This window comes from Aspergillus nomiae (assembly GCF_001204775.2).
Source record: "Aspergillus nomiae NRRL 13137 chromosome Unknown contig00163, whole genome shotgun sequence".
Taxonomy (NCBI): Eukaryota; Fungi; Ascomycota; class Eurotiomycetes; order Eurotiales; family Aspergillaceae; genus Aspergillus; species Aspergillus nomiae.
Window position 1 is genome coordinate 40,793 of NW_015378218.1, and position 20,622 is coordinate 61,414.

Here is a 20,622-nt window from a genome sequence, read left to right on the forward strand (position 1 = left end):
CCACATGTATCATCATTCTCAAAGTACAAAACCACTGTTCGAGTTGCAAAGTGGGGTGCGCCTCTGAGTTCCACGACCATCTTAATTTGTACCTCCAGGTCTGGCAAAGGCCGAGTACTCAGGTCTTACTGTGCAGCAATAGTTAGAATCACTATATGAAATAGTCCACAGGACTTCGAATGAGGTAAGAGTAGTTAGACTTGAGGTTTGATATCAAAGATGCTATTGCCGAGGTTCGACTGGCAGAAATTGAAAGGAGAAATAATTGTGAATGGAGGGCTTTAAGGAGATGGATCAGGGGTAATGGTAAGGTGGTAAGAGATATCGTGGGAAAGTGGGAAGGTGAGACCGTGATCTATACATGAGGCTGGTCAGGTGACGATGTTAGAACAGTGAAGCAGTGCATAACTCCATCCTTCGTATAAATACATATAGATCTGAGCTAAAGTATCCAAACGCATTTAACACTCAGAGAACCTAAATGGACCAAGTGCTTCGCGCGAGATACGACTACGTCGTGCTATAGGCATAGATGACCCTTAAGAGATTACAGAAATAAGCAAAACCCAATATAGTAGAAATCACTATTCCTTATGTTGCGGAAAACATGACATGATTTCGTTCGTACATCGTTCTTGTCAAAATAAATGGTGTCCTAGCAATGTATAAAATCCTAATATCCATTTAGTCAAGCACTTCTCCCCTGGACTCTGCAACCACCAAATCAAATTCGGGCTGGAACTCCAGATAGAAGTTATTCTATGCAGCCGTTAGTCATAACATGGCACGGATGATTATCTGGGCTCATACCGGTGTCTGAACAGAGTCGGCCGTGAATTGAGCGACATTATCGGGAATGACCTTCTTGGGAATTCCATTAGCAGCAGCGGCCTCTGCGAGCAACTGAGAGTGACAGGCTTTTTCTAAGCTATAGAAAAGAAACCCAGCCTCATCAACCGTGGACCCAAGTGTGATTAAACTGTTTTCTGCTCGTTAGCTCCACTTCCACAATAATAAATCAGAGAATGGGACTCTAACCCGTGGTTCTGCAATATAGCAGCCATACTAGTCTTTCCCAGGGCGTTCGCAATGGCCCTCCCTTCATCTTGGGCCAGGGCAATTCCACCATGGTCCTCATACACGCTGAGCCTGCCATAGAAGTTGCACGCATCTGTAGCAATGGATATTCAGCGACCGCGAAAAGCAGAACAAATGTGTGGGGGTAGGATACAGACCTTGCGTAAGCATCTCGATGGGTTTACCAAAGCTACTCCACGTCTTCCCGTAAATACTGTGCGTGTGTGCGACAGCCATAACCTGCGGCCGCGCACGGTGGACTTCGGAATGTATCATAAAGCCCGCCTCATTGATCATAGCCTGACTACCGCCTTCCACCACGTATCCACCACTGTCAACCAGAACCAGATCAGATGCTTTGATCAGGCTGAAATGCATTGCGAATGGGTTCATCCAGAAGTGGTCCGCTAGAATCGGATCTGTATTCTCTTAGTCCACCTTCATTCTCCTTGGCCACAACATAGCCGTGTCGTACCTCGTACAGAGATATGGCCGGAAACCCCTTCTCCCCATCCTCGCTTTCCAAAAAAGCGAAACACCGCAGCCATGTGTTGACGGATCCATTGCCGCTTTGCGTGCAAATCGGTGAAGGTAGGAATACCTCGCAGTTTCAGCACACCTTGCTGGTCACCTCGAGCAAGTGCCTGGAACGGACGGTCGTTCTCGGCACTAGATGTGCCGTTCTGCTCGGCATGAAGCACCGTTGGCTGTGTGGCAATAGTGGTCGTCATTGTTGCAGACATTATTGCGGGGCTATGTTTAATGAAGGTGGTTGACGTGAGAAAGTACACCGTCTGGGATACTTGGAAGTATTTCAATACCAGGCTGTCTTGGCAACCTGTGATGTCTACATCACTCTGTCCTTGTACATTTAGTGGTGGGAGCCATGTCCATGGAAGGCGCATTTCAGAGGCTGGCCAGTCCGACGGATTACTTGCCTTTGTCGGAGTTGCCTGCCTTCTTTATCAGCCGAGTGGGTCAGCCCTAATGCATCATTTTTAAAGGAACCCCTCAATTTGAGGTAGACCCGTGGGTAGGCAGACCCTTGAGCTCTATGCTACGCGGCATTCCATTTTCCGATATTTATGGCACAGGGCGTGAATGATCACTGATATCTGTGATAGCCGCGGTAATATATACGATTTTACGCCTAGCTATCAATGGCAGCTGAAATCTTCACTACCCGAAAATGATTGGTACTCTATTTAGATTCTTTTTTTCGCGGACGAATAAATAACTTATGATCGATGTTGTTTGCCATAACAACCCTAATCCTGTAGACATGCACGGAGCCATTTCAAAAAGCTGCAGCTCAGAAGAGAATGACGCAATATATTCAAAGCAAACATCTTGTTCGCCTCTGCCAATAGGGATGTCATCATACAGAAATGGAACGACGTTACGCTGTGCACAATGACTGCTATCCTTCAATGACCTAGAACACAAAGCCATTACCAGTCACAGTATATCCCGGAGAGTAGCGTCTTGTAAACAAAGCAAGAAGTATATTTAGACCACTTGATCCTCTCGGCAGCGGAAGCCTTACATTTCATGGCACATTGAAGGAGTACAAGCACGATTCCGCAGTGGGAGTAAAACAAGCGATAAATATCACAATGCGCACCCTTCTGCTGGAATTTGCGAACCACCAATGAGCACCCTCTTCTTGTTCGCGTGATGCCCACTGACTATGGCCTCAATCACTAAAGTCGGTCAAGTGCGTAAACCTTGATCGCCCTGCGTTCCTTTTTTTCCACAAGTCGGTTCGTAGGCAGTGTTATAGCCCCGGTAACTACTAATTGCTGACATGCCCTCCCAGGTAGCTGGTCATTTGTGGGTAGAGAAAGGTTGGTTTATTTAAAAGGTTCGTGGTCATGTCCCGGCATACTCTTCATTATGCCAATCGTCCCTTCCCATTGAAAGCGATAGGCGATATCCAGTGAACCATTCTCGTGATCTGCCAGCTTTTAGATGGCTTACTTGGCCAAGCCGAGTGCGTCGAGCCATAGCTCGCGATCTCTGTTATTAGCTTTCAGGCTTTCTAGAGTAGATTCAGCGTCGGCTTGTAGTCTCTTCATACGAGACTAGATTCGGACAACGGGGGGCAAGTTGGAGGCCAACTAGTGGCCCAGAGAGAACGGGGGCAGCAAAAGGTGTCGGGACGCCTTCGGATGAGATGTGCATTGCTGCCATTATGGAATTGATGTTATTCACAATAGCTACCACTTGGCAAGAAATAGCAGCCGATACATGGTTCGTGTCTTAGACTCAACATGTCCTACTAACAAGCGGAGATGCGAGACAAATAGATATATGGTTCGCAGATATCTGAAGGAAAAGACGTAAGATATAGGCACGGTATAGCGGAAGAGGATATAGTACGGGGCAAAGTTCGCAGGCTATATAAACGTCAAATTTCACCAGCAAAGCTAGGAGTACAAATGAAGGGATATTAGGATGGAAGGGGCCAGAGGCTGACGTGCATAGAGTAAGTGAAAATCAACGCCACGAGGAAGGGCGGACATGAGTAGGGAATAGGCAGGGTTCACTTGGCATGGGACTATCTTTCAAGCCGCAATGTCACGTAGTATCATAATGAATTAGAAAAAAGAGGATTGTGATATCAAGGTTTTCAAGAAAGAACAGTCGATTCCCAACTCGATCCTTAGTTATTCCCCTTGATATACTCATGTTGCATTATTTCATAGTAGAAACTTGATATGCTGGGCATTCTATTAGGCTACAAGTTCAAGGGCATTGGTAGTGTTGGACATGCCAACCCCATGTTTGATCAATTCAGCTGTACTCTGGTATTCTACTACACGAATTTACAGCATGGATACAGCAAGTCTAGACCCATACTCGAGCTACAAAGTCAATTCCCAAGCACCGATGCGACACACTAGCTCTCGACGGGTAAATGTGGGTGAACCAGTACGCTGGAGGAACGTGTGAATTGGTTGGATCTTATTACCATGGAATCATGGACTTCCTAAGCCTGTGAAATATCCTACTTGGAAAACACCTTCACATCTGACTCTTCAAGTTCCTTGGCTGGAACTGGGACTACGTGTGGTTTGTAGTAACAAGTGACATATGGGTGGGACTTGTAACTGAAAGTGATGAAGTGATGAATTCCAGTGAGCTTGTCACCATCCAGGCTAAACATAGAGAATCATGTTAGTAAACAATAAAATACATGAATCTTGGTTTGGGTCCGGCAAACGTACAATAGCGTCTCAAAGATGTGTCGATAGTCCCGCACGTCCATGGATTCATGGCGGGAAAAGAACTCCTGGAGTCCTTGGATGATACTCTCCTGATCCTTGTTGTCGATTCCCACTGGAATATATACTTTCGGCTCAGGGACAGGGTTGTTGGGCCTCAACTCATAATTCATCTGCCAGCCCTGGTAAAGGTCATCGGTCGCAGGTAAATCTTGCGATTCGGGAAAGTCTGGAGGCAGATTAAGCACTCCATACCAAAGCTTGCGTAGCTCCTTCACACCAGTCTGAATGTTGGGGCTATCGAGGCGGCCACCCAAGGTAAACGCGTCCTGGACCTTCATGTATGCTGTCTGCGGTCCATGCAGATAGACCTTGAGTCGCGCGTCTTTGGTCTTAGTAGCATCGAAGCTAAGGAAACAAGCCTTGGTTCCAAACTGCTTGGTTTGATCCGACTGGCAGTAGTCCTCTATGACTTTCAGGGCCGGCTGGTATGCACCGAAAGGTTCAGCACTATTGTGAAATGCGTCGAAGAGTAGCTTGTCTAGGGATATGCCCGTTTCAACACTTTTGGAAAGCCCGCTAAAGATGGGCTTCACCCGAACGCCACTGTCCAGCAGATCGTACCCATTGATGCCCTGCATGACCATATGGACGAATTCCGGGGGCTGTCGTGCAAGCACCGTCTCAGTTGACGATTCGGGGATGAACATTTCTTGGACAAAATAGTCGAACCAGTGCCAATTAAAGTCGGGGAGTATGGCGGCCAGGGATTTAATCAATTCGAGGGCCACGTTTTGACCAAAGGGGTCCTTCGGTGTGCCGCTCCACTGGCTAATCACGACGTGGTCCATACGTGCAGTTTTCCTCGAGCCGTCAAAATTGAGGCTGACTTCGACTGGGGTTCCGTCCGGTGAGTAGCAGGTCTTCCATACCCAGCCGTTTTCGACGGTCGGATATGGGCCGAGATAAGGAATGATATGGCGGTAGATGAATGATAGGTGCTGGTATTGCAGAGACACTGGGTAATCGCAGAGCGTCAGGAGCTTCTCGAGGAGAGGTCCGAAGATAGCCCACCAAAGCTTCTCATGTTTGTTCTTGAATCCCATTCCTCGAGCAAGGGCTTGGTGGGCTGGGTACGCTTCTGGCTTCGGATTGGACATATTGCTGGCTGATCTTGTGTGCTGAAGCTGCACTAGGTAGTATTGAAGTGCGGGTTTGTGAGATTGAATGGAGATAATGCTGATGAGGATCTCGACAGCTTCAAAGGAAAGTTCTATATAGCCCAAGGCCATGAGCAGTTTTCGGAATCCTCCGGAAATGTCCAAGAGGTCAGTGGATAGCACCCTGGTTATGCAGTCAACAACGCAATACGAAGTTCAGGTTAAAAAAAGAAAGTTGTCAGTAAGCCGGTCCACGGGGACCACAAGTCGTGTGATGCCTTCCACGATAATCCAGCATCTCCTACATGTCATGAGAATGCATACATACGAGATTCTGCCCTTGCACTCAGCCGCCACGGTTTCACTAATGACGCCAGACATACCAATCTTCGGTCAATGATGCCAGCCAACTATTCTAAGAGCAGTTGCGTTATTTCCAGAGTAAAGCTTTGGATGCAAAGGGTCTCCGTGTAGCATATGTGTTTGCTTTATGCAACAAATTATACGAATCGGGTGTATTTATAGAAACATGATGTATATCGAAGAGGCACAACGGGGATTATATAGTAGTTAATTATTGACGGCTATGCTGTATCAGCACATATTGCTTCTCTCTGAGTTGAGAGCGCTATACGACTTCCTTAGTGTGTGTTGTATTTGAGGTCGATGTAGCGAAAACGTAATACTCGAGGAAGGAGGCGGATGATGGGTATAACATCATTATTGGTGAATTCAGTAAGCTCTTTCAGGTACGGCAATGCACTATATAATATTCTACTCGGGCTCTAAACACCCAAGAGTAACTAGTTAGGGTTGTATGCCGTAACTGATCGCCGCCTCAACTGCACCATTCCTTTCATGTCCGGGAACAAAATCTTCTTGAAGGTCCAATTAGGTGGTCGTTGGCCCTGATCTTTCGGTCTGATGTCGTAGTTCATAAGAATATGCGCCAACAAGAGACGGATCTCGTCTGCTGCCATGAATCGACCGGGGCTGAAGAACAACATTTAAATCAGCACCGTTCCTGTGAACTGAGATGCACACTTTTGACTAACCATATATGTCTGCCGTCTCCGAATTGGAGATACTTGGTATTGGCAGCAATGAATTTGTAGTCGAGTGGTCGTCCTGTAACCCTACCCAACCGATAGAATCGATAGCCGTCAAACTGCTGAGCATCCGGGTAATGCTTCTCGTCGAAGAGAACCGGCGCATTTGGTGTGAACACGTACGTTCCTTCAGGAATGTGAAGACCATTGCTGAAAGTGAAGTCCTTCGTGGCGCGTCGTGCAAGAGAACCTAGAGGAAACTTCAGACTCTAGTAGCTATGTACGCCCTGCGATGAATCACTAACCAGCATCAAGCGGATTAAAACGCTGACATTCCTTCACAAAGCTATCCAGCTTCTCCATCGATTCAAGTCCTTCTTTAGTCCACTGATAGTTGTCCCTATTCCAGACGGTCTCCACTTCGTCCCTGAGTGGCTGCACGTATTCCGGCCGTATGGCCAGGTCCAACAGGCAATGGACCAACACCTAATCACTAAGGTAAGCCGGTCGGCCTCGAACAGGTTGGTTACCTCCATGGATCTCACCTGTGTAGTAGTATGGATAGCCCCAAACACGGCTGATGTTACGGACCGAGCAATGTCTCGGTCGGTGTACGTCCCGGGGTAGGTACGACTCCACAACGAAAGCCAATCCGTGATATCCTAAGGGGCAGTGTCAGCGTCTGCATCTCGACGCAGTAGACAGCCAGTACCTGTGGCTCGCTCCGGGGATTATCTTTCCTCTTTTTCAATTCGTCCATCACAATGCTATCAAGGCGTGCTGATATTTTCGGGGCGTTACAAATTTTCGCAGCGAAGCTATGAACGCGTTAGCTTATAACGGAGAAGCCGACAGGTGCACTTTTCTTACGGTTTCAAAATCTCTGGAAACATCGCAATAAAGAACCCACTTGTTGGCACCGCATTGCCATACTCAGCGAATAGATCAATGAGCTCCTTATCTCGAGACAAAGGGTACCCTATCAGGGATTTGGCGGTTAGATGGGCTACGATCCTGGTTCCAGTAGCAAAACAGCAAAGATCGTTCCAATCATCGTCACCAAACATGGTCTCGGAATCAAAGGCGTGTTCCAGTTCTTTCACAAACTCCTCAAAGTATGGGTCGCTCTTGGTTGCGGCGCGAGTGCGCTGCCAGGTCAGGGCCTTTGCCACGGTAGGAACAGGTACTTTATGCACACCCTCTGCCGCGCCTGGAACGGTATACTTCGCTTCGAATAACTGCGTATGATAACGTCAGTATCGAGCTTTCCTGGACTTGGTTCTGTCAATCAAGGGCTTGCCTCAGCTGTAACTGCATTCGCCGAGAAGCGTTCGTCGGTAAAGTTACGATACTCGCGCACCATTTCGTCATTGCAGATAAAGACTTCCCATCGATTTGGCGTTGATACCTGGAAGGCAAAGTCGCCATGCTGTATGGGATGCGTCACAAATTACATTCCAGGTCAGAGTCGATAAATACACACCTTCCGATAGCCCTCATCCACTAAGGATCGCGCTCGCGCTGTCCACCGGAATGCCGCAATCCAAGACCCAACAACTCCATACCCTCCAACTACCGGGACGTCGACCTTTCTACCTCAGCTGGGCTGTCATTGTCGAGTATCAGGCTAGGCCACGTACCCATGATTTATAATATCTGTACCATCTGGTCACGATTTGCTGGATAAGGAGACCGCCCAACAAATACGCCCAAACAGGAGCGGCGAACGGATAGGTTACCTGACGCTCTACTAGGTCCGTAGAATAGGCCAACGTTCTCTGAAGAAGTTGAGACATTGACGATAGCATGGTCGGCTTCTTCAGCAATCCGATGATTTCAAGTAGATCTCCTCAAATGCGACTCAATAAGCCCGACCACCATGTGGTCACTGTGGTTGCTTGAAGGAGCCACGGGCTCAAGACATGTAGGTGGATGGAGGCGTCAACCTTTGAAATTGCGCAGGAATCAATTCTGACAGCTGTATCAGCGCCGGATTGGAAACCAGTCTCAGTAACGAGGATTATCCAGCGACAGGTATGGCAGCTGATAGCGCTGGGTCATATTCACCTGTGCAAAATATCAACGCGGGGCTAAGATGGATTGACCTCCAGCAGCGTGGTAAGGTGGCTTCTCTACGTCCAGTGAGAAAGGGTTTAATATCGTAACGAAGCAGGGTCTATCCCTGTCATTGCGGGGGTTATGCGAGTCAGTAGCGAGAGGCCATAACCTTTCTTTCATCTCTTCTCTTTGTTTCTTTGTCCATGAACTCCTTCCATGGCTTTGCTGCGACTTATCGTCCAGTCATTCCAAGCCTCTCTGTGTGGAAACGTCCATGCCGTAATCCAATGCTGTCTAGGGCTATATTTCCGTTATGACCGACCCTATGCTACCGGGTGAGAATACGAATTGGTTTTTAAACAGCCAAGAAGAAGGTCTCACATTAGGAAAATAGTGATACTCAATACGAACCAGACAGCAAGCAAGTTACACAACAGCTGAACAAGTGGCAGCCCAGAGGGAGTCGTCCATCCGCTACGGTCTAGACTGTCTTCCGATCGGCACCTAAGCCAACCCTTCGCTCATACCGTTGGACATAATACAAACAAACCCCATAGGAACTATCAACAACAAGCCAGACGAAAAAGCACCACATTAACAAAGGTCTTCCCAGCCATGAAAATGCCTGTGGCCAGTATTTATAACGCATCCAGGCAGAGATCACCACGGAGAAAGAGCCCAAGAACCGGGACAGCCTGGTAGCAACGATCAGCAGGCGACAGAGTGGATTGCGACCGAAGCAACCAGGGTAATACTCACCAGAGCGTGTACGAGGCCCCTCGGGTGCTTCCGCGAGTGATCAACTGGCAGAGTCCTCCGATACTGAGAAGCAGCTGACAGAATGCAGCTCCCCAGTTATAGGCCAGTGCAGGGCCTATCTCCGCTGCTAGGGCAAGGTGGCCAGTGAGAAAGCCGATTATACCCAGCATAAAAATAAGTGGCAGGTTGTGCATCACCAAAGGCGCATGGGTCCATTCCTTAGGTCCAAATTTGATTGCTGTATATATGACGCCCAGGTTGATGGCAAGACCACATACAAAGACGCCTTGCTCAGCCACAGTCGTAGATGGGTAGACAACGCCATATACTATTTCCCACGCGATATTGCAACAGAGGGGCATGATAGCCATTCCATATGTACGATCTTTGAGCGATCCGTAGACCATACCGATATAGTTAATAACCCAACCAATCCCCATTCCGACGACGAAAATATCCGCAATCCATGCAACTTCACGATACGCATCTGGGGCTTGTGGCGAGCCAAATCCTTCCATCGTGTAGATCCGGTACAAGGTATGGTGGCTGGTGTTTACTTCGGACTCGTCGCCGTGTAGAGCTGCAATAGAGAATGGGAGACACTGCGATTGTCGGATTCAAGAGCACATGAACCGGTTTAATACTTGTAAGCCGGTGAAAATTCGCTGACACGCTCATGAATACCCAGTCATCCTTTGTGCTCCAGAAATATATATTCCTCGCTGCAACGCGCGGCTAGGAAGCCCAGAAGGGAACCCAACCCTGAAGCTCATGGACAGCGTACTGCTGATGGTCTTTCGGAAGCTCTGAACAATCATCAAGTCACCATTGCTACACGGTCGAACTACGTCTACACTCTACCGAAGCCATTTTATATCATGATCTCGGCATTACGTTACTTGTTCTGGCTAATGGCGGTGACCTCGTTCTATATGATGTACATTTCATTATTCAACAATGGATTCTTCGATCTTCTCTCGCAACAGCTGGCGACTAGAATGGCTCCTGGGGAACCGCCTGTTGCTCTTCTATCGGAGTATACTGGGCTAAAAGCCCTCGACAGTATATTGGAAAATACAATCATCTTCTTTTGGCCGATTTCCCAGGGCCACCATGCTGGTTTGTCCTTACTGGGACTGGGCTTTGCGGGGGGTATGGTTGGCATCTGGATGATCGTTGTGGTCCATATCTGCCGGACATTCTCATTCATACGTGGCATGGCAATGTAAGTCTCACACCAACGCTCTGGCCAATGGACCATGAGGCTGAGAACCTAACTATTGGAAGAACTCTCATCGTTGGGATTGCACAACAGGCAGTTGGTCCTGGAGTCGTGATACCATGCTTCTTTGCTGTGGCTTCTAAGGCTAGACCGGTCTGTGAGAGCCCACATCCTACAGGAGCAGGTCCCACACCCACCGACGGTCTAGTTGCTTCGATGATCATGAGCTATATCCTGCCCTTGGCGACAATGTCCCTCACAGCGCCTTCAATGATTGCCCCTGATGTCAAACAACAACTCATCGCGGCATGGCAAGGGTGGCCAGTATATTTTGTCGTCCTATTGATCGTCCACCATTATACCATGGGTTCTACACACCCGCGGGGAGCATCAGCACGTCGTCAGCTACGTTCCGTGTATCGCTTCGGTTTCCTCTGCTCCTATATCTGTCATATGGCGTGGCTCTCGGCATTCGTGGCGTCCAAAATCCAATCTTTTGCCCAATCACATGATCTCTACTACCTGCGTCCATACGGTGTCACGTTTCCGCTCTTCAATCAGCCTGCAGAGGGACTCGGAGCTCTTGAAGCTGGATTGTTTACGTTCCTCCAATGGGACTACGGTATTGCTGCAGTGGCCACGATGGTGTGGAGCACCGATCGTTACATCCAAGACTGCCACCGAGCTGGATTGGAGATCAGCAAATCCCAACTGATCCGACGGTTGCTTGGATGGATGCTGATTGATGGGCCCTCGGCTACGGCTGTTAGACTTGCGTGGGAATCGGAAGATATCTCATATCTGCAGGACCGAGGTGTTGGGAGTCGGCTAATCTGACGTCGCATCCCGGTGCGATACGTTTCGAAATATTCCGATGAACTAACAGGATCATATTATGAAATGTGCAGGTGATTGAGATATTGCAAACCTGTTTGGAGCATGGACGCACAACGTTTAGAAATCTAACTCTAGTAAACCTTGCTTTCAGTAGGCATTGTCTATCTTCACTCGTTAATACTATTACAACTATGGAAAATATGCCTACACTCGGAAGTCAGCGTCGACATATCCGACGACGCTACCCTTGCTACAGACACATCAGTGCACGTAAGCTGCAGGACCTTGTGGTCTTGGAACTGTGTTACCATGGCCCAGCACGGACGAGGGGTATTCATGGAGACCAACTCAGCAATAAGTAGGATATGTTTCACAATCCAGAGTGAGACCAGGGACGTCCACTTCATCTTGACAAAAGTGCGTGCTTTGAATTCCTCGAAGATACACATGGATATAGACATTCTCACTGCCACGGTGGCCAAGTATAGCCATTCGTTTGCAGCAGAGAACGGTTCTATTTTGTTTGCTATCTCGCTGGTCATCCTGTTTACGTGGTTCATAATCCCCAACCCCGTGAAACGCAGCAATGTGTCTGTCCCCACTGTTACGCTCTTCAATCCTTATCTACCTGAATTCCTGAGTCGAGTGTGGTTCAACTCAACAGCCCCTACAGTGATCTACAAGGGATATCGACAGGTGAGTAGACTATTTCTGGAAGGATTTTCGCTTCTTACTCAAAGTGGACCACAGTATAAGGATCGAGCATTCCGCCTTCTCAAGCCCGATGGGGATATTATCGTGCTATCGAATAAGTACGTGGAGGAGCTGCGCCAGCTCCCTCTCACAACGCTTAACGCTCTGGAAGCGGTGTTCGAGGTGAGGGATAGAATACTTCGCCACGTTGGAATGACTGTAACTTACGATCAAGCTGCTCTAGGATCATGTGGGCAAATACACGACAATATTGAACGACAGTCACCTGCATACTGAGGTTATACAGAAGCGCCTAACTCCTGCGATCAGTGTGTTAATCCTACCACACCAGGCATTCATATACGGCATAGCTAATGCAACTTTCGATCAGGTCGATTGGTGCCCCGGATTATAGACGAATTAGATCATGGCTTTCAAGTTGAGATGCCAGATTGCGAACGTGGGTTCAATTTCAATTATACCGCCTGCTCAAATGCTAAGAAGTTATAGATGAATGGGTCCCAATCAAGCCGTATGAGCTTTTCCTCCGCCTAGTCGCTCGATCTGGTGCCCGTGTGTTTGTAGGACCAGAAATCTGTCGTAGTGAGAAATGGCTGGCTGCTTCGATCGACTTTACCAAGAATATCTTCATGACAATCGCACTGCTGCGCCCAATACCAAGCTTCCTCCATCCGATCGTCGGGTCCATATTACCTAGCAGTCGCAGCCTAGATACACAGCTACGATACGTGCAAGATGAGCTTCTCGGTCCAGAGATAGCGAGACGCCGGCAGAAGGAAGCGTCAGGCGACCCTGACTACCAGAAACCGGACGACTTCCTCCAATGGATGATGGACCTGGCCCAGAATGATCACGAGGGCGATCCAAGGAATATTGCGCACCGTCTGCTGGGTCTTACCAGTATGGCAGTCGTCCATACAAGTGCCATGTCGATCACCCATGGCTTGTATGATCTCATTACGATGCCTCAGTGGCTGGAGCCCCTCCGGCAGGAGATTCAAGAGGTCCTGCCCGACTGGAAGTCTACCACCTACGCTAATCTGGTTGCGCTCAGGCACCTAGATAGCTTTCTCAAGGAGTCACAGCGCTTCAATCCTCCAGGCGAGCGTATATTATCACCATTCCCACCACATCCCGTATTCACACACTAACTTTGCATTGCTTAGTATCCTTCCATCGGGTAGTCAAGAAAGACCTGGTCCTCTCCGATGGCCTCCGACTTCCAAAGGGCACCCATATCTGCATGGCATCTGGACCCATCGGCATGGATACTACATATGTCTCCAACCCCGACACGTTCGACGCCTTCCGCTACGTCGACGGAGACAAGGCTCAGTCCCAGTTTGTCCACACGGGTGCCACCAGCATGCACTTCGGACTAGGTCGGTATGCATGTCCCGGTCGCTTCTTCGCCACGTTTGTTTTGAAGGCCATCCTCAGTCGGTTTCTCGTGGATTATGAGTTTGGATTTGGCTCTGATCAGGTTGGGAGGCCGAAGAATATGTTACTGGGGGATAAAATCGTGCCGAACACCTCTACTGATGTGTATGTGCGAAGGCGGCCTGGATCACGGACGGCCTAAAATGAATATTTATTATTCGGTCAGAGGTTGGTGTGTCTTACGATTGTTGTGAATTGTAATCGGATAGTAGCACAAATGTCATACTGATGTGGTGCGAAATGTATGCCTCCAAGTCGTGCGGAATATATATAGAGAGAGAGAGACAGGGTGTAACGCGGGCTGTATATAAGTCAGGTCCTGGGCTTCGGGATCGTTGACCAGGATTATTCTGACATTTTGGCCTTGTGGAATAGGGTGCCCTGGCCCTATCTCTTACGATTAGATTATATAGTAGATGTATTAGTGCATTAATATATTTATCTAGAATAATAAAAATATAACTATATAGACAATTTTATCTTGTTTCTTCGAGTAGAGGATGAGGCGTGGCGATAAGGAGAATAGCGTGATTTAAGCGACTCGATAAGGCAGAGGATCAGACGATTTAAGCGATTTGATGAGCGAGACTTGGGCGTGGGGATAAGTGGAATCGGGCGATATAAGCGATTTCTGCGGAATATATACATGGTCAGCCCCAACAAGAAACCCTAACTTCACCAACGACACGCACTTGCTTAAACCTACCTTAATCTTACTAGACCAGCGTTCTTGGTATGGAGGCAATTTCCTAATTCTAAAACCAGTCTTTAGCACTGCCCGTGGAAGACTTCAATCTCATACTAAGTCCAAGGAGTAGCCCAAAATAGAAATGATGAGCATGAAGCAGCATCTCGAACGGGATGGCCGCTGTTGGCCCACAGGGAAAGATAAGCAGCACCAATAAGGACCAGAGAAAGAGTCGCAGTCGCTTTATCAGAGTCTGGCTAGTCTGACAGGGAATATACGAAGGCGTCAAACCGCCTGATTTACCACTAGAAGATACTGGATGGACCATCTCTCCGTCAGAACCAAGATTCACCTCCACCACCACTCCTGCCCAAACGAGTGATTCCATCGTGGTATCTGACGATAGTTTCTTTGTCCCAGGCTCCCGAATCCACCCGAGGAGTTAAGGTTGGCTCGCACGGTCAAGCCTTCCGCTGGTTCTTGAACAACGTTTTCCAAGACTTGCTTCGGTTCCGAAGCCTGTGTGCCAAGCGGCGCCACGAGGGGCTTCTTTCCGGATCTTCGGCGGGGGAAACAGTCTTGAGGCTCGCCCAGACACGCCAGATGAAGCCGACCCATTCCCCCGAAGTTGTTTTCGGGGGGTTGAGAGCCATTTACTAGTTGGATTCTGAGATGCCGTGGTCGGAAGGATTCCGCGATGGGGACGACGAGGTAGAAGTTTGACACAGGATGCGAATGCCTGCACTTCGACACGATGTGTCTCGAGGAATGCTCGGTTGCGATGTAAGGAGGTGGACACACGCTGATCAGTCCACCCAAACAATTACTCAACCGATTCAGCGGCCAGAGTCACGAACGTGGCTGACAACTGCCCATTTGCAAACATCCCAAATGAGGTCATGTAGGATATCTCCCCGGAGAAAGGACACAAAACCCCCACAAGTGCATGGGGAAATAAGTTTAAAATTGACTCGAAACTAAGCCTCTTGGCTGATACAATTTATCGCGCACGAGGTGCCATTCTTTCCTGGACGGGAGGCCCACGGATCCTCTCTCTGACCTTCTGACCCTCGCGCGCGAGTAATTCGCTGGCCTCCTTTGTGTGCCTCCGATGGGTCTATTGGTTCCGATTGTCGTCACACCAATTCACTCCGACCCCCCGCGTCCAGGATGGGATTGGGACAGCTAGCGCCTCTAGGCATCAAGGGCGGGCCGATTGCACAGGAGATACCACCCTGAACGGCAACTTTGGCTACTGTGGCTGCCACAGCTGGGCACGCTTGGATAACTCCTTCAGCCTTAGCTGCTTGGCGCCATCTTGGCTCAATGAGATTGGAAGCTTTTCGCGGGGAATGTTGGCCGGCAACCTGGGGATTCGTGGGGATTGTTCTCAATGCATCAGGTGGGCTGGGCACATTACTTCCCAATCGCGACGGTGCCATGGACGGGACTGGAATCGTTGCCATCATGTATAAAGAGGTGTCCCTGGGAGTGTAATCGTGATGTCGTTGCGCGACTTAAATAGAGCATTATTTTCGTCCGCTTTCAAAACAGCCCATCTGACTTTTCCCTTTTTTTCTTTTTCTTTTTAGTTCTCTTTCATTGAGGAGTACCTGGCAACATGAGCACCACGAACGAGCCAGCGGAACCCATCCCCAATGGCATTCTAGCTACAGCAAAGCAAGCATGGGGCGATCTGTTCAAGTGGAAACAACGAGTCGTGGTGACCAACGAGTACGGGGAGACTCGCACTGAATGGCAAGAGCCCGATCCCATCAAGAACCCGATCAGCCTGTTTGCTCAGCTCAGCGCCCGGGACTGGGTGTTCTTCCTGGTTGGCCTGACAGCCTGGACGGCAGATGCGTTCGACTTCCATGCACTGTCCATCCAACAAGTCAAACTGGCCAAGTATTACCACCGCACGAAAACCGAGATTTCCACGGCAATTACCCTGACGCTTCTTCTGCGAAGCGTTGGTGCTGCCTTCTTTGGTCTAGCTGGTGACAAGTTCGGTCGGAAATGGCCCATGGTGTTGAACATGATTGTACTGGGAGTGCTGCAGATTGCGACCATTTACAGTAGCACGTTCCAGCAATTCCTGGCCGTACGGAGTCTATTTGGTCTCTTCATGGGCGGTGTCTATGGTAACGCCATCGCCATGGCGCTGGAGCATTGCCCGTAAGCCTCGCGACCAAATCGCAATCGGTCTCACTTGACTAACATCCCCCAGTGTCAATGCTCGTGGGCTTATGTCAGGCATTCTGCAACAGGGGTATTCCCTAGGATATGTCCTCGCCGCCTGTGCTAACCTCGGCGTTGGTGGAGCCACCGAAAGTTGGAAGACAGTATTCTGGGCTGCTGGTCAGTACCTATCCATTCAACGAATGCTTACCCATGCTTACAACTACAGCTGGCATCTCGATCGGGGTGGGAATCATCCGTATCTTCTTCCCGGAATCGAAACAGTTCCTCGAAGCCAAGAAGGCCGGCAAGAAGTCCATGAGCGCAGGGGCATTCTGGCAAGAAACCCGACACATGCTGGCACAAGAGTGGAAGATGTGCGTGTACGCCATCATTCTCATGACCTGGGTAAGTACTCCCCCAACCAACAACAGAGTCAAACCCAACTAACCTCCCTAGTTCAACTACTACTCTCACACCTCGCAAGACTCCTACACCACGTTCATGTTGACACAAAAGGGAATGGAAAATACCGGTGCCTCCCGCGCATCCATTCTCATGAAGACCGGCGCCTGCGTCGGTGGCACCATCATCGGATACCTGTCCCAGTTCTTCGGCCGCCGACGCGCCATCATCGTCTCAGCCTTGATATCGGGCGTTCTCATCCCGGCCTGGATTCTCCCAGAGGGTGAACGCGCGTTGAGCGCAACTGGATTCTTCATGCAATTCTTCGTCCAGGGCGCCTGGGGCGTCATCCCAATCCACCTGAACGAGCTCTCCCCACCGGCCTTCCGGTCCTCTTTCCCTGGTATGTACATACTCCGCCGCCTCCAATCCGTTGCATGCATTCTCTAACAGGACACAGGAATCACCTACCAAGTCGGCAACATGATCTCGTCCCCCTCCGCCCAGATCGTCAACGCCATCGCCGAAAAGACCTTCATCATTGGTTCGAAGGGTACACCCGCGCCCGCCTACGGCCCAACCATGGGCGTCGCTACGGCCATTATCGCGACTGGAATCGTGGTCACCACTGCGTTCGGACCCGAGAAGCGTGGACGCAGATTCGAGACTGCTGTTGCGGGCGTGGAGGAGTCTGCATCGCAGAAGGTCCTCGATGTGGAGAAGGCTGATGTGTCGGAACAGAAGCCTACGGAGGAGAAGGTCGAGCGCGTAGAGAAGGTTGAGAAGATTTGAACTTGATGTTTTACACTATGATGAGCGATACCCCACCTATGAGTAGAAGATGAATACGATGCTATTGCTTAGATGCATAGTCTACAATTCCATTTACTGTTCTACTAGAAATATTGCTCAATGGAGTTAGTAGAGGGTATCGCATGGCAAAGTATAGGTTGAACACCGCACTCACGGCTACGAAATAAAGATTAACTACCGATTGAGAAGGTCAGCCTCGGACCGATAAGCGCCTAGAAGAAAAAATATTCAATTAGCCGGTATGTATCGGGGCACGAGACTATTGCTGAGATAGCGGATTACCGCACTGGGAAGTCCTCCGAGCTCCATTTTTGATCGACAAGAATGCTGCGGGGAAGTCCGGAGTACATTTCATGCCAAGTATATGGGCGTGGGATGTATTTCCTAACATTGGACACGTTGCATTAGGGTGTGAAACTGTTGATTGTGGATATGTTGTCCGTCCCTTGGTGTTGATAATCAATGAAGCAGTGGAGTCCGTCTCTGATATAAGCTAATCAATTGAACCTACTCCGTTCTTCGTATATGTGCAATCAATGCTGCCCTACAGACTACTCTCTCCTAGTCAGAACAGAATAGTTTCTTTGTAAATAAATATCAAACAATGAAAAACACCAACCCAACTCACAAATCACGTCCCACGCAAAATCAACCCAACATAAAACCCATGCCTAGAAAAGAAAAAACCCTCATGTAAACCCGAACCACTTCATATCCTCATCCCCATGAATCTGAATATTATGTCCAACACCCCCCGCCAAAATGCCCTGAAGATTCGGTCCCCAAGTAGTCGTCACCCAGTTCGCCTCCGGCGTATTCGAGGCCTTTGATTCGGGAGCATCATAGTTATACCCGAAGACGCCCGCCCACTGCTTGCACGTCTCCTGGTAGTTCTGGGGGTACAGCGTGGCATCGGCATCACCGTGGTAGATCTGCATCTTGGGCCGCGAGCCACTGTATCCGGGGTACATTGCTTCGGCAATACTAGCCCAGTGCTCCGGAGTGGTGATAGACTGGCCCTGAGCGCAGGTGGAGTTCCAGGCGTCGGGCTGGTCGGCTGTGGAGAGGAAGCAGCCGGCTGGGACGCCTGCGTAGGCGATTCCTGCGGCGAAGAGCTCGGGGTATGTTGCAGCCATGACATTCTGTAGTCCGTTAGTCTACAGTTCCTTTTGCCAAGGAGTGGTTTTAGGAAGTTGGGGGAGGGAGACGTACGGTCATCATGGCACCTGAGCTGGTACCCGTTACGAACACCTTACTGGCATCTGCGTTATACTGCTTGGTCGTCCAGGTGACCATGTTGGCGATGGAGTTGCTGTTTCCGCCCCCGTTGTGGGTGAGCGTTGCTTGCGAGCTGACATCCCAGCAAGTTCCTTCGTAGGGGCTTTCCGGGTAGATGACGATGAAGCCGTGTGTTTCCGCCAATTGGGCGTACGGGGAGCCTTGGTAGTATGCTTGTGCGGTTCCAGTGCCTTGGCTGCTGTTAGTATGATGTGTGAGATATAGGGGGAAGGGTACGCACAGTAGTGGATGGCCACTATTATTCCGGGATTGGAGGCGAGGTTGTTAGGTACGTAGATGTACATGCCAACATTGGACGGGTTGTCACCGAAGTCGGTGACTTTCTCCAGAGACCCTGCTCTGGGAACTAGGGATCTGCCATTGTGTATAGCCCTGGCACTGCAGGTCAGGGCATAAAGGAGACACGTGAGGAGATATGGCACGATCATGTTCGTTGGACCAATGAGCGAAGGCCGAGCTTTGTGATCAGAGAATGCTATTGCAGCTCTTGCTGGTATATTCCTCCATCAAGTCATAAGAGCGAGACGTAGCCCTTAAATACCTCTAGGATAGCCCTCCTGACACCCTCAATATCGCGGCAAAGCATCACACGGCCATTTGCATTGTAAAGCCACCATCATTCACTGGCAGGTCATTTGCCCCCGGACGAACGGAATTCTCCCCTCCAATCTTGACGCCCAAGTCCATCCCGCATTTACAGGGGTGTAGATCACCACTGTCGCAGAATCCCCTGTCGCACTGCTAATTCAGCAGACGGCATTGCGGAGGAAAATGCCGTTCGCTAATTCTCCGTGACGAATTGTGCCAGATATACTTGCGCTCGGCTCATTGGTCGATCGCGTTTCAGGTACATCTTCCCCAGAGCGGGGGATCCCCGATTGCGTTTTTTGTTGTATAACCGGCGATTTAGGCTGAAGAAAATGATTAAGCCTGTTTGATGGTTTGTTTGCTGTCCTGTCTGAGTGTAGTCGTTATTGTGATCGCCTATAGGTTCCGTGCAGAGTAACAGTAGGTTTGCGGTGCGGACTTTTCAACCTTACTAGTGATATCAGATTGCCTGGTTCGAGGCAAATATTTCTCCGTTCATATATGGACTCTACGCTAACTCCACTCATTAAGCTTTTGGGAGTCTGGTTTACCCAGTTATGAAATAGATACACGAGCCATGTCCCAACCCCGGCCACATTTGGACAACCCACCCAGGAAATCGTTCTTCTTGCGGTTAGGTGATGCCGCTCTTTTGCAGGATATAAGCTGAAGGTTGGTCGTCGTAATTAACTGCCTTATCTACTCCTTTCCACAGTGACCAAGGGCCCAATTAATGTATTCCACAGGATTCAACAAGCGCAGTAGCGTACAGGACTCAACACCGAGTCTGAAATTCGGAAAGCAGTTGTGAGCTTCGATGACATGTGGAATTCGTTTGCAGTCCCAGACGGACTAGGAAATATTGGCAGAAAGAAGGAACATGTATCGAAATCACAGCAGAAACAAGCAATGCCCTGTCTAGAGTTGGCTAAGAATAATAGGATATACTTACCTGGTACGCGACAAATCGCACTAGATACAGCAGGACAAGGGTCCTCAAATTCTATAAGATATGATACCTGACCCCGAACGAGATTAGAAACATATGAGGAATCCAAAAGGCTGCTCTTGATGCTCTATGGAATGTGTGAAAGATAATAGATAA

General features: G+C 49.3%; 8 protein-coding genes across 8 annotated transcripts; 2 read left to right on the top strand and 6 right to left on the bottom strand.

The window, feature by feature from the left end:
• Positions 1 to 684: 684 nt before the first annotated feature.
• ANOM_006461 (class II aldolase/adducin domain protein) lies at positions 685 to 1,820 on the bottom strand (the record flags this gene model as incomplete). The annotated part of the gene is made up of 5 exons (XM_015551717.1): positions 685 to 759; positions 811 to 979; positions 1,039 to 1,171; positions 1,236 to 1,496; positions 1,553 to 1,820. The coding sequence occupies 5 exons, from the start codon at positions 1,818 to 1,820 to the stop codon at positions 685 to 687; spliced, it is 906 nt and encodes a 301-aa protein (XP_015406235.1).
• A 2,267-nt stretch (positions 1,821 to 4,087) lies between these two features.
• On the bottom strand, positions 4,088 to 5,464 carry ANOM_006462 (putative dimethylallyl tryptophan synthase; the record flags this gene model as incomplete). Its single annotated transcript, XM_015551718.1, has 2 exons — positions 4,088 to 4,238; positions 4,308 to 5,464. The coding sequence occupies 2 exons, from the start codon at positions 5,462 to 5,464 to the stop codon at positions 4,088 to 4,090; spliced, it is 1,308 nt and encodes a 435-aa protein (XP_015406234.1).
• An 803-nt stretch (positions 5,465 to 6,267) lies between these two features.
• On the bottom strand, positions 6,268 to 8,309 carry ANOM_006463 (cytochrome P450; the record flags this gene model as incomplete). The annotated part of the gene is made up of 9 exons (XM_015551719.1): positions 6,268 to 6,457; positions 6,520 to 6,763; positions 6,819 to 6,999; positions 7,059 to 7,175; positions 7,226 to 7,331; positions 7,384 to 7,751; positions 7,826 to 7,942; positions 7,997 to 8,101; positions 8,154 to 8,309. 9 exons carry the CDS (start codon positions 8,307 to 8,309, stop codon positions 6,268 to 6,270), a joined length of 1,584 nt encoding a protein of 527 aa, XP_015406233.1.
• A 743-nt stretch (positions 8,310 to 9,052) lies between these two features.
• pyr4 (meroterpenoid cyclase pyr4) lies at positions 9,053 to 9,848 on the bottom strand (the record flags this gene model as incomplete). Its single annotated transcript, XM_015551720.1, has 2 exons — positions 9,053 to 9,266; positions 9,331 to 9,848. The coding sequence occupies 2 exons, from the start codon at positions 9,846 to 9,848 to the stop codon at positions 9,053 to 9,055; spliced, it is 732 nt and encodes a 243-aa protein (XP_015406232.1).
• Positions 9,849 to 10,019: 171 nt separating this feature from the next.
• Positions 10,020 to 13,685, top strand: ANOM_006465 (cytochrome P450; the record flags this gene model as incomplete). Its single annotated transcript, XM_015551721.1, has 8 exons — positions 10,020 to 10,555; positions 10,618 to 11,375; positions 11,808 to 12,085; positions 12,140 to 12,265; positions 12,327 to 12,411; positions 12,474 to 12,542; positions 12,593 to 13,210; positions 13,270 to 13,685. Coding segments are annotated over 8 exons (2,880 nt in total), but the record flags the coding sequence as incomplete, so codon positions are not given.
• A 988-nt stretch (positions 13,686 to 14,673) lies between these two features.
• On the bottom strand, positions 14,674 to 15,700 carry ANOM_006466 (uncharacterized protein; the record flags this gene model as incomplete). Its single annotated transcript, XM_015551722.1, has 2 exons — positions 14,674 to 15,033; positions 15,374 to 15,700. 2 exons carry the CDS (start codon positions 15,698 to 15,700, stop codon positions 14,674 to 14,676), a joined length of 687 nt encoding a protein of 228 aa, XP_015406230.1.
• Positions 15,701 to 15,852: 152 nt separating this feature from the next.
• ANOM_006467 (carboxylic acid transport protein) lies at positions 15,853 to 17,609 on the top strand (the record flags this gene model as incomplete). The annotated part of the gene is made up of 5 exons (XM_015551723.1): positions 15,853 to 16,409; positions 16,462 to 16,592; positions 16,642 to 16,820; positions 16,872 to 17,220; positions 17,278 to 17,609. 5 exons carry the CDS (start codon positions 15,853 to 15,855, stop codon positions 17,607 to 17,609), a joined length of 1,548 nt encoding a protein of 515 aa, XP_015406229.1.
• A 710-nt stretch (positions 17,610 to 18,319) lies between these two features.
• Positions 18,320 to 19,357, bottom strand: ANOM_006468 (alpha/beta hydrolase family esterase; the record flags this gene model as incomplete). The annotated part of the gene is made up of 3 exons (XM_015551724.1): positions 18,320 to 18,772; positions 18,843 to 19,099; positions 19,150 to 19,357. The coding sequence occupies 3 exons, from the start codon at positions 19,355 to 19,357 to the stop codon at positions 18,320 to 18,322; spliced, it is 918 nt and encodes a 305-aa protein (XP_015406238.1).
• Positions 19,358 to 20,622: the final 1,265 nt, after the last annotated feature.